Here is a 13,840-nt window from a genome sequence, read left to right as displayed (position 1 = left end):
GGGTCCGTCACTGATCATGGTATTAGATTTGTCGAGAATTATCGACATACATTTTATTTTTGGCCAAAATATTATGACACAGTCCAGGAAAATTTACTCGCATAAAGTGAAGTAAGACCAGTAGGGTGTGTAAATAAATATTTCTAATGAGAAATTTACATATATGTATTTGTACATAATAAATTGTTTTATAAAGTTTGCATAGACATGAGATTGATTGAAATAAGACTTCAATATTGAGAAAATATAATCATGATTTGATTATAGCTTGAAATATATTTTATGAGGATTTATAAGCGTCACATAAGTGTTGCAAAAAATATTATTTATTTGGAGATCCTAATATAGTGAGAATTTAAAATAAGCCTTATCTCAAAATTCTAGAAGAATTTAATACATGTCTTAAGTGATGTAAATTCAAAGTCGCACGCACTATATGACAAAGATCTTTGTATGAAATAAAGACATGTAAGTAAATTATTATTTGAAAAATACGTATGATTGTCTATGTAATACAAATTCGTAAATTGTACATTGTGATAGACTCTTGAAGAGTTTTTGATCATATTATAAATGATTGAAGAACAAACTTTTATTTCTTTCTATATATTGAGAAATATTAAATGTATGTAGTTTGTTCATTAGTAGAGAAGTCCTGAAGTACTTCATATGCATCAAGAATTGTAGATATATGATCATATTTGTTATGGAAATTAAGATCATACAACAAGATGGAACAAATATATGGTCTTGGAGTACCATCATTCTCGCAAATGAAAATTTATATTATCATTAATATGTTATGTTCATATCTACTTGAAATTTTAAATTCTAGTATGAATAAAGTTGCATACACACATGAATGATACCATTAGTTGGATAAATATTGATGTTCCACGAACCCCTCATCCATAATTTAGAAGTCCACACATACCCTGAAAGAGTTATAGAAAATATATGATCATGATAATATACAGCGATATTTCAAAAGTGATAACAATAATCTTATGAGATATATTATCACCAAAAGAATTATGGATCATATGTGCATGAAGGGGAGAAATATTCATGTTGCACTTTATTTCCCTTAGCTCAGGTTTTGTTCCACTGAGTTTTCTTGGCAAGGTTTTTAACGAGGCAACTTGCAAATAGTTATGAATATGAAATATATATTGCACTCTTTTTTTTTCCTTAGCTCAAGTTTTGTCCCACTGGGTTTTCCTGACAAAGTTTTTAACGATGCAACTTTAAATCATGTTAACATACTTCCATTTTATGAAGCAAGTAAAGAATGTTTGGGAGTGAGATCATTGACATAACATAATCGGGAAATATATCAATAAAGAAGTATCAACACAAGCAATTCTCTATGAAGATAATACTACTTGCATCGCTCAGCTAAAAGAAGGATACATTGAAGGAGACAGAATTAAAACACATTTCATCTTTATATATTTCAAAAAAATGCACATTGGTGCTCAACAAATTCAACCAAGTGTCAATCTTGCAGACTTATTCACAAAGTCATTACAAACATCAACATTTGAGAAGATAGCTCATAAGATTAGAATTCGTCGATTAAAAGATCTTCACGAATACCTAAATGAGGGGGAGTTAGTTTACACTGCACTCCTTTTCTTTTGACCGAGTTTTTCAGCAAGGTTTTTAATAAGACAGTTTTTATGGACATCTAATGGGGAGTGTTATGAAATAGTATTTATGGATGTCCAAATCACCAAATTAATCATCACTATTAATGCTTGGTTGTATTTCCCTTTATTACATTGATTTAGTTTCCCATTCTTTTAGTCATATTCTGTATAAATAGGAGTTCACCCCATTGGAATAAAGAACTGAGAAATTCTCATTCAGTTTCTCTTTCTCTCTTCATCATCTTCTTCTTTTCTTCTTATCTATTTTATATTATTCTATATTATTTTATAACAGTTCTTTTATTAATTTTTTAATAGGACTAAAATCTCTATCAAATGTACAAGAAGTTTTATTTTATTATTTTACTGTTATAAAAAATTATATATGAAATTACTAAATTAATTATCACCATTAATATTTGATTGTGTTTTCCTTTTATTACATTGATTTAGTTTCTCATTCTTTTAGTCATATTCTTGTATAAATAAGGGTTCACCCTATTAAAATAAACAACTGAGAAATTCTCATTGAGTTTCTCTTTCTCTCTTCATCTTCTTCTTCTTTTTTTGTTATCTATTTTATACTATTATGTAACACTTTATGAGCACAAGTCTCTCCACAAGCCCCAAGATAAGTATTTTGTTAAAGTTCTTGAATTGTTTCAAGGTCATGATACACTAAATATATATTTATATATATACTCATTTGATTGAAGCAATTTTAAGAATCTTTTTTTCTTTTTCTTTTTTATCTATATATCTATATTATTTATATATATATATATTTTTATTCTCATATAGTTATTTTTAAATTCATTTATATATATATATTATATGCTCTTATTATTTATTTGTAATATAATAAAAAATCTATATAAATATACATATATCTTGAAAATTATGTGTTCTTTATAAAATCTTGCATATATCTTGAAGATTATGTAAACATAATATTCATCATATAGCTAACTAAAATATAATAAAAGAGATGAATACATATTCATATATATGTTCTTGTATTCTTTGAGGACAATGAAAAGTAATCCAATATCGATATAGATTTTGGCAAATATTTCCTGAAGTAAATGTTTTCTATTTGTCAAAAATGTTGTATTTATGTGAATACAATTAAAGAATCATTAAAATGAGTATTATTGATGAAATTTTATAGTTGGTTTTGAATACCCAAAAAGAATGTTAAGAAAATTGTATTGAAATATCAAAGTATAAGAATAACAATGAACATGACTAATGTTATTTAAATACACGAGATATGTGTATATTATTCATCAATTCCTACAGAGAATGATAGAATTTGAATTCATTTAATTTTAAAGAGTGTTCATGTTCTATATACTAGTCATGTTGTTATACACTTGTATTGTTATTACTTACAATGTTTATACTAGAAATTATTGCATGTAACATATATTAAAGATTAAATTTTACATGCATCTTGAAGATTATGCAAAAATTATATTCATATATTCTTTAAAATATTGTAAAAGAAATTACTGAATAATTTCTTATATTTTTATAGATGAATATAAGAAATTACTCTCAATTATATAGTACGCTCTATATGTTCCACGATATAGATAGACTATAAATTATCCATTAGTTATAATTCTAATAATTAATGATCCTCTATAGATGATTTACATTGAGTAGGGATAAATTTACCGTTACATCCTTCAATGTATTTTATCCTTAAAACACTTAGCTACCTATAAATGATATTTCAGTGAACTAATATAATCACTAAAATAAGCACTCTATCATTTATCTTTATTAAGCCAAGTTCGAAAAAAATTATCGTTTCACTTCTATGTCCAAATAGAAGTTATAGATTCCGTATCTATGATTAACGCTCCCACTCAATTGAACTACCACGTCCTTAATCTATATGTCACGAGAAGATCCATTAGTCGACTTTAACAAACATATTGAAAAACACAAATAATACAATTAAATTGGAACCTAACTATCTCAGGATTGAGATCATTTGATCTAAGATCAACTAGGTGATATTAAATTGAATAGATATTACGGTAAGTTTATCATATCGGATCCAAGTTCAATATCGGTCCCTTCCGATGCATACTCCATACATCCAACCCAAGCTTACTTTAACCAATACCCTGAAAAGGACATAACACTTATCCAAGGTGCAAGTAAACTACATTGTAGATTATCCTATCAGTTTAACTCTGTGTACTAATAAATCATAAGAATACATTTAATCACACAATCTTGATTACTTTCCACTGTGTTGACAATGTAATAAACAAGAATATCAGTGTGATAAGGATTTGGATGAATTTATAAATCAAGTAAACAAATAAATGATCACATAAACCAAATAACACATTAAACAAGTAATAAAATTAAATCTGTTTCTTTATTGATAATTGAATAGAAAAGATTACATTAAAATATAATTTTATTTAGGGCACAAAGCCCAATAGCTATGTGTGGGCATGTACTCAATCACTAAGAGGGATGAAATTTTTTGAAGAACACTCAAGGGATTTCGAAATAGAAGAAGAAAGAAGAAGGAGGTCTCAAAAACTCTCTAGTTGTATGAAAATTTGTAAACTAGGTTATGAGCATTCGTTGGATAATGAGACCATCCTATTCGTTTTATACTATTTCACTTAGGGTTAGATTTAAATTATATGGCATTAAAAAATGATAAAAATTGGGCAAAAATCACCTTAAATGGTTGGCCACATAGTGAGCCCCACTAAATTGGAATTTTGCCATTTTATACAACTATTTATTATTTTTTCTCACAAATGCCATATTTTCTAATTTCAATCCTTTAAATATCAAAACTATTTATGTAATAATTAAAATTAATTATCAAATAAAATTATCATTTAATATATTTATTAATTAGACTTACTAAAGTTTCTTAATTAACAAATAAACCCTAAAACCTCTTTTCTTCGCAATTAAGTCCAAACTTAGTGAAAATTCATAAATAAGACAGTCTAATTTTAGAATTATAATTGATTAATTAAAATCAATTAACAAAGTCTTACAAGCAGTATTGTCTCAACTAGTGTGGGGAGCGTGGGCCTATATAATTGAGCTTCCAATAAGCTGATCTAGAATTTACCAAGTAAATTCTCTAACTTATTAATTCCTCCTTACACCACTATAGATTTGGAATTGCACTCTCAATTATATAGGACGCTCTATATGTTCCACGATATAGATACGCTATGAAAATTTAACCATCATTCTAATCTTAATAATCAAATATCCTCTGCAGATGATTTACATCGAGTAGTGACAAATTTATTGTTTCACCCCTCAATGTATTTTATCCTTAAAATACTTAGCTTCCTATAAATGATATTTCAGTAAATAATTACTGAAATAAGAGCTCTTTTATTTATCTCTATTAAGCCAAGCTCGAAGGAAATCATCATTTCACTTCTATGTCCAGATAGAAGCTATAAATTCCGTATGTATGATTAGCGCTCGCACTCAATTGTACTATCATGTTTCTAAGCTGTACATTTAACTCGAACCAATTGGTAGGCTTTGACTAACAACTCTAAGAACATAAATAACACTCTTGAGATCGAACCTAGCCATGTAAGGATTAAGATCTTTTGATCTAAGAACAACTAGTGATATTGACTTAGAAAAATACAACGGTAAGATTGTAATATCTTTACCAAGATCAATATTGGTCTCAGTCCAATGTATACTCCATACATTCGATACTAGCATACTTTGCCAATGTCTTGGAAATAACATTTATCTAAGGTGTAAGTAAGCTTTATCGCTGACTATCACATCAGTTTAAATCCAGTACACTGATGAATCATGGGACATTACCTTTTGAAGTATATAATCACAATTACTTTCCACTGTGTTGACATCACTGTAATTGTGAATAGCTATATGTTTTGAATTTAACAAAAATTGTATATTAAACCATAAACATGTAAACATAAAACATAAATGACTTCTAATTTTCTATTGATAACAAATAAGATTATATTGAAATAGATTTTATTTAAGGCATAAAATCCCAATATCTGGAAACTAAGTTCTAGCGCTTGAATCACGGCGATGAGTTCTTCGTTCTTCATGTTGGGGATGAAAAGACAATAAAAGCACCAGTGATAGTAAAATGCCTTCTTTACCAATCTCCCAAACAATTTCTTGCTATTTCATTCATTAACAACCTTCACTGAATACAAATTGTTTATTTATATCAAAAAAATTTGGGAATTAAAATAACGAAAAGTAACTAATCTAAAGCGTCTGTAGGTGGCTTTTTAAGTCCGCTGTCAAATCCCAGGGCTCAACCCTGGACAGGCGGTGGAAACTACCAAGCTGGAGTACGGTAGGGGCAGAGGAAATTTTCGGTGGAGCGGTGAAATGCGTAGAGATTGGAAAGAACACCAACGGCGAAAGCACTCTGCTATGTCGGTCTCAATAGCACTAAGTTATCTAGGTTCTCAGATGGGAAAAGCCTGATCGCTTCTTTGACTATTTAGAACTCTACATATCACACAGGGTGGGTGTGAAGTTGATATAAGGCAGGCAGGGTGCCTGTACATAACCACACTCAATGACACTCCACTCTAACAATCTCCTGGACCCATTTGGGTCTCATGCGCACACGAGTCCCACGCGCTCGAACTCTCTCGTCCTCCATGATTTTGGTTCTCTTCTTTTTTGTTGTCGTTGTGTCTTGCTTAGATGGAGGGGTTGAGCCTTTCTTTTGTGTAGCATCTTCTATCCAAACTTTGACTTTCTCTTGGATCACTGGTATGGGTCCAAGTAATTGGGCCTGCCATTTGAATTGGGCTAACATCCCATATATATATATATATGGGAAAATTACATTTTACATAAACTTTTTATTTTCTATTTTAATTTTTACCTTCATTTTACTACTACTTAATTTATATCCAGTTTTATAGGTCATATTTCTATTATGTACATTAAAAATTTTAATTTTGATAAGTTATGTGAGGATATATTATTTGATATTTAATTATAAAAAAGGATATTTACCAATTAAAATTATTTTGAATTTATATTTGATTAATGTATAATCAAAATGGATAATTTTCAACTTATCCCTCTCTATATTGACCTTATTAAAATTAACAAACTAAATTATATTTTAAAGTACTCAAAGTACAATAGAACTTTGATAATCAGCATCTGAAAAAAGTTCGTACAGAGATGAAATCGGCCTCTCCAATAATGGTCATTCCTTATTATTTTATAAATATACATATGATAATTTCATAAATTAAAGCAAGCATAACAGAACAATAATGTACAACAATCAAAGTAATTAACAATTAATAATTAAAGGTTCTGATCAAACTTATTAAACAAATATTTCCCATTATTTGTCAAATTAAGTTAAACTAATGTATTATCCAAATGCTAATAATTAATATAGAAAATGATATACATATAATATTCCTCTCTCCTACGTACATAGTACCCATGACCCAACTACCTCTTACCAAATCAAAGCTCATGGCAAATCTCACCCAAAACTAGTTTCTTACTAACTCTCTAACCTAGCTCATCCACTAAGCGTGCATGATTATATATTAATTTTATTATTTTAGTTATTTATTATATAGTACAACTAATAATCTTTGTTAATTTAAAGCCTTGCTAGCTAGTTGTACTTTGTCTAGTGAATGAAATAATCTATCATCATCAAATATCAATCATGGAAACTAGTCGACAACACCATAATGATGATAATCATGAGGAGCACATTTTTCGAAGTCGGTACGGGGCGGTGGAGGTGCCGGAGAACGTGACTTTGCCGGAATTTGTGCTCCAAGGGGGTGAAGAATATGGTGATAAAGTGGCATTTGTGGATGCAGTGAGTGGGAAAGAGTACACTCATGGGGAAGTGGTGAGAGACACAAAGAGGTTTGGTGCGGCTCTAAGGTCACTTGGGCTGAGGAAAGGGCATGTGGTGGTTGTTGTGCTGCCTAATGTGGTTGAATATGCTATTGTGGCTCTTGGCATAATGGCTGCTGGTGGTGTCTTTTCTGGCTCAAACCCAGCTGCACATGTTTTGGAAATTAAGAAGCAAGTGGAGGACTCTGGTGCCAAGCTAATTGTCACTAATGCCTCCTTCTACGACAAGGTACAGTACACTATACCTAATAATAAGCTACTACTCTTGGCCCATACGATAGAATTGGTGAAAATCTTAAGACTTTTTTAAAATATAGCATAATTTTCCAACACATGCATTTGGTATTCTAGCTAGTCAAACATATGCATTGTACTATTTAATAAAAGAAAATTATCCATCAAGAAATGAGAAAATTATATGCTTTATAGATCTTCTTAATTAACATGTGTGATATATCTGCTATGACTTTGAGTAGTGTATTAAGACTCGTTTGGTGGGACGTTATATTAGGTGGTATGGTACTATTGTATTACATTATATTAATTGAGTTATATATCTTATTTTTATATTATAATACGGTCGAAATTTAATTTATACTAAATTATTATACATGTTTATACTTGTCAAAGCAAATTCCACACATATATACTTTTATATAAAAATATTGTATAAAATAAAATTAGATATTATAATATATATATAATACAATATAAAAAGGTATAATACGGTAAAGAAGCCTTAATTTCAACAACTTTGTAGATGAATGTATGCTTTTTATCTATGCTATAATATATAAAAGTGATGTAACTAGTTGTTGATCAGTTGCAACACCAAAAGTACACACTAATTAATCAATACATAATACATAATTACATACCTAAAGTGTAAGGGTTGAAAAAAAGAGCAGGTAAAAGGGCTAGAGGTGCCAGTCATAGCAGTAGAGGAAGAAGTAGTAGTGGAAGGAGCCATTAACTGGCACAAGCTTCTAGAAGCAGCAGATCGAGCTGGGACGTGTCACATCAAAGAGGAAGTCCACCAAAACGACCTCTGTGCTCTCCCATTCTCTTCCGGCACCACAGGACTCTCCAAGGGCGTTATGCTCACTCACAGGTACATATATATATACATATCTTATAATGAGCTAATTAATATTAATAATAACAAACTCTGTAATTAACTAACAGGAACCTGGTGGCCAACCTCTGTTCCACTCTCTTCGCAATCAAGCCCGAGATGATTGGACAAGTGACTGTACTTGGGCTAATGCCATTCTTCCACATCTACGGGATCACTGGCATTTGCTGTGCTACGCTGAGAAACAAAGGGAAAGTGGTGGTGATGGAGAGGTACGAGCTGAGGACGTTTGTTAAAGCGTTGGTATCACATGAGGTGACTTTTGCACCAGTCGTCCCCCCAATCATTTCGGACTTGGTCAAGAAGCCAATGGTCGATGAGTTTGATCTCACTAACCTCAAACTCCAGGCTGTTATGAGCGCCGCTGCTCCTCTTGCCCCCGAGCTACTCAGGGCTTTTGAAACCAAGTTCCCCAAAGTCCATGTTCAAGAGGTACGTACTCTCTCTCTCCAATCTTCTCTCTTTCCTAATATATATTGTCACTTTTGACTTTTTCAACTCATTAAAGTTTATTCTTATTATTATTATTGTTGTTGTTGTTGAGGACCTTAAAATATCAAATAAGTCGTGTTTAATACTGTGTTTAATCAATTAATTTTTTATTTATGAAAAAATTAAACCTCTAATTGAGTTAACAAAAGTAGTTAATTAATTTAACACAATATAGCACACAAATTTTTAATTGATTTCCCGTATTATAACCAATAAAGGTAAACCATTAATATTCAATTGCACTATAATTAAATTTTTATTAATTTAAAATGTAATTCTATATGTACTAAATTGTAGTAATAATAAAATATCATAATACATATCATTATTAGCTTACTTTAGTAATTTTTTTGAATTTATATAATTATAATTAAATTCTATATATTCTATTTTAAACTAAAATACATAGCACTAGATTTAAAAAAAAAAAAAAATACTATTAGGGTGTACATCAAACCGCTCAAACCGCCCGCACCGCAAAAAAAATGCGGTTTGAAATTCTTCGCAGTGCGGTTGCGGTTTGAATTTTTCCCAAACCGCGCGGTGCGCTGCGGTTTGCGGTTTTGAATTATTAAACCGCGATTCAAACCGCACCGCACCGCATATTTTAAAATTTCAATTTTTATATTTATTTAATTAAGCCCATACACATGAGCCCAACCCAAGCCCATAAATCTTAGGGCAAAATCCATAACTCTTCACAAATCCTCTCTTCTTAACAACAAACTCAAGCCTATACATGTGTATTGAAATTTGGAGTTGGAAGTTTGTGTTTGTTTTATTTTTAATTTACTGCTAAAAGTATGTTAGTTGTACATTTATATTGTTGTTGGAATTTCATTAGTTTCAAGTTTGTTATTTTGATTTAGGTGTGTTGTTGAAACTTTAAAAAAGATTATTGACTTAGTTTCAAGTTTGTTATTTTCATTAGTTTCAAGTTTGTTACTTTGAAATTCTTCGCAGTGCGGTTGCGGTTTGAATTTTTCTCAAACCGCGCGGTGCGGTGCGGTTTGCGGTTTTGAATTATTAAAACGCGATTCAAACCGCACCGCACCGCATGTTTTAAAATTTCAATTTTTATATTTATTTAATTAAGCCCATACACATGAGCCCAACCTAAGCCCATAAATCTTAGGGCAAAATCCATAACTCTTCACAAATCCTCTCTTCTTAGTAACAAACTCAAGCCCATACATGTGTATTGAAATTTGGAGTTGGAAGTTTGTGTTTGTATTATTTTTAATTTACTGCTAAAAGTATGTTAGTTGTACATTTATATTGTTGTTGGAATTTCATTAGTTTCAAGTTTGTTATTTTGATTTAGGTGTGTTGTTGAAACTTTAAAAAAGATTATTGACTTATTGATGTTGTTATAATTTTTATTAGTCTAAAGTTTGTTGTATTTTCTTAAGTGTTTTGGAATAATTATTTTAATGATAGTTTAATTATTTTATGATAATTTCAAAAAAAAAAAAAATTGTGATAGTTCAAACCGCATAAATCGCAGAAACTGCACCGCACCGCATCATTTTTTGCGGTGCGATTTTTGTGGTTTTTTAATATCGCGGTGTGGGTGCGGTTTGGAAATTGAAAAAACCGCATGTGCGGGTTGATTTAAAAAAATAGTTAAAAACTGCACCACCCGCACCGCGAACACCCCTAGCACTAAATACTAAAATTCTACATCATGTAAGGTAGTGATAAAAGGTGGTGTGTTGCCGTGTTGGTATTGGTGTCCATTAACAAATATTCTTTATTTTATGAGTAGTGTTAGCTACAACAAACAATGTTGTTGTGACATGTATTTTAAAATCAATTATTCTATACTACATTTTCAATATATTATTATTATTATTATTATTATTATTATTATTATTATTATTATGATTTTGGCAGGCATATGGGCTGACAGAACATAGCTGCATCACTCTGACCCACGGGGACGATCCTGCTAATGGGTATAGTCGAGCGAAGAAGAACTCAGTGGGTTTCATTCTTCCAAATTTGGAAGTCAAATTTCTTGACCCTGATACTGCTCGTTCTCTCCCCAAAAACACCCCAGGCGAATTATGTGTCAGAAGCCAATGTGTAATGCAAGGTATATACGTACCCTATATATGATCATTTCATTTCATTTCTTATATTATTATATATATATGGGTTTTATTTGTTACAAATTTATGTTACGTAGGTTACTACAACAACAAAGAAGAGACTGCCCGAGCCATTGACAAGGAGGGTTGGCTCCACACCGGTGACATTGGCTACATTGATGAAGATGGTGATGTCTTCATTGTTGATCGCATCAAAGAAATGATTAAGTACAAAGGTTTCCAAGTAAGATCCAATATATATATAATCATAATCATTCTAAACAAACAAATAAATATTGTCACCATTATATATAAATTCCGTCCTTTAGATTATACCTTCCACCTAATTATTTATACACAATATAATATGTACGTTTGACTAAGTTTCAATTTCCGGCCTTATGTAGTTAAAAATATAAAATAATAAAAAGTTTTGATATATATTTTATGTTTAAATACAATTTTTATTATTTTTTTTGAAAAAAATCTTGTAAATTATTCTAATTATAAAAAATATATGCTAAAAAATGGCACAATTTTAAATTAAAAAATAATAAAGAAAAATTATTTTTTTATATACTTCTAGATGAACATTTTTTAATCCTATGAAAAAAAAAACTTAAAAGCTTAGCCAAAAAAGAATGTTTTAACTAGTGACCTAATCATAATCAATTATAGTAATTAACAACATATATAATTCAATCAGGCACAATAATTACGTTATTCATAAGAAGTCAATTTTTTAAAAAATTTTAACTAATAGATCAAAACTTAAAAAAATTTATAAAAATACGTCAACATATATTTATATATATATTTTCAATTTTACTCTTTCAATTAACTATTTTATTTATAAGAATACCACTTTAGTAAAAATAATATATTATTTTTTTAATTATTTTATAATAGTATTATAATTATTGTGAAATTATTTTTTATTTATTTTTAATTATTTTATAATTTATTTATAGTTGATATAGTTGTCCTAAGATTTATTTTTCAATATTTTTGTACTTTTTGTTGAGTAAAGTATATATTTTTGTAATTTTTAACCTTACAACTTACAAGCATATTTTTATAAATAAAAATTTTACCCGGTACAATTGTGTATAATACATAAAATATAGGAATAATTACATAATGCACCATTTTTTGTAAAATAATTACATTATTACGTTCAAAGAATGTTTTTTTTTTATTTTTATTTATTTTTACAGTTTTCCTAAAAATAACACGAAAATAACATAAAATTAATAAGAAAACTACATAAAAGTAACATTAAAATAACAACAAAAATAACATACATATAACAAAAAATCAACAACAAATTAACAAGATTACAACATAAAAAAACCGTATTTTCTGTAAATAAAATCAAAAAAATTGTAAAAATGTTTAAAATTCCGTAAAACCGTATTTTTGTAATTTTTTTTTTGTTGTTTTTATGTTTTTGTGAAATAATCCCATCTGAATTTTTTTATTTTTTTACATGTAATTTGAATAAAAAAAAAAAATTTGGGGACATGTCACTCTTCAGCCCGGCCCCTCCTAGATCCATGTCAATGGGCAACTTAAAGTGTCCTAACACCAAATGTACTATATATAGCTTACCGCTATTAATAGTCCTAATACAATTGTACTAATTATATTAATGGATGGGGTGATTTGCAGGTGGCTCCAGCTGAACTAGAAGCCATTCTTCTGACTCATCCTTCTGTTGAAGACGCAGCAGTGTTCCCGTAAGTTGTGGTCGTTTTTTTTATGATGAAAGAGATACTTTAATATACATATTTAGGTTAATTAATATTATTAATGAATATTATTTCAGAATGGTTGATGAGGAGGCAGGGGAGATTCCAGCTGCGTGTGTAGTGTTGGCCCCAGAAGCCAAAGAAAGCGAAGAAGAAATAATGAAATACGTGGCTTCCAATGTGGCCCACTATAAGAAAGTTAGAGTCGTACATTTTGTGGATTCTATACCAAAATCACCTTCTGGCAAAATCATGAGAAGGCTTCTCAAACAAGCCATGGCCAAAATTCACCCATAATATCTATATCTATATCTATATATAGAATTATATTTATCACGTACGTAATCCAAAAATAATGTATGAGTAACTTAATCTACAAGATTATATGTGTAAAATCTCATATAATATATTCAATAAACTTAATTACTTGGCGACCTGTATTTTATTTTTAACTCTTTCATAGGATCAAGGCAATATTTTGTAGGATATAATTTCCCCAAAAAATAAAATAATATTTTATGGGATAGCTATAATTGCAAACTTTTATATTCATTTAGAAATACAAAACAAAATAATTTTGATACAAGAATATTATATATATTTATATTCTTGTGGTGATCATTATATAGCTTTTTGAAGAATTATGGTTATTTTTCATAGTCATGCTAGACGTGAGTTTCAATAAATAAATAAAAGTACGTACAGTTATAGTTGGAATACAAGGAAAATTTCAAATTATGCTTACATTAGACAAAAATTAATTCTCTAAATTTATATGTATCATTATTA

At 29.4% G+C, this 13,840-nt stretch overlaps 1 protein-coding gene across 1 annotated transcript in view; it reads left to right on the top strand.

The window, feature by feature from the left end:
• Positions 1-13,488, top strand: part of LOC115712547 (4-coumarate--CoA ligase-like 1) — a 33,512-nt gene extending 20,024 nt beyond the window's left edge. Inside the window, exons 2-8 of the mRNA XM_061114834.1 lie at positions 7,240-7,809; positions 8,489-8,691; positions 8,766-9,147; positions 11,104-11,305; positions 11,399-11,544; positions 12,972-13,039; positions 13,129-13,488. Coding sequence (XP_060970817.1) covers positions 7,381-7,809; positions 8,489-8,691; positions 8,766-9,147; positions 11,104-11,305; positions 11,399-11,544; positions 12,972-13,039; positions 13,129-13,348 — 1,650 coding nt within the window. The 5' untranslated portion in view covers positions 7,240-7,380 and the 3' untranslated portion in view covers positions 13,349-13,488. The remainder of the gene's footprint in view (positions 1-7,239; positions 7,810-8,488; positions 8,692-8,765; positions 9,148-11,103; positions 11,306-11,398; positions 11,545-12,971; positions 13,040-13,128) is intronic.
• Positions 13,489-13,840: the final 352 nt, after the last annotated feature.

This window comes from Cannabis sativa, chromosome 4 (assembly GCF_029168945.1).
Source record: "Cannabis sativa cultivar Pink pepper isolate KNU-18-1 chromosome 4, ASM2916894v1, whole genome shotgun sequence".
NCBI lineage: Eukaryota > Viridiplantae > Streptophyta > Magnoliopsida > Rosales > Cannabaceae > Cannabis > Cannabis sativa.
This window is presented reverse-complemented; position numbering and strand designations above follow the sequence as displayed.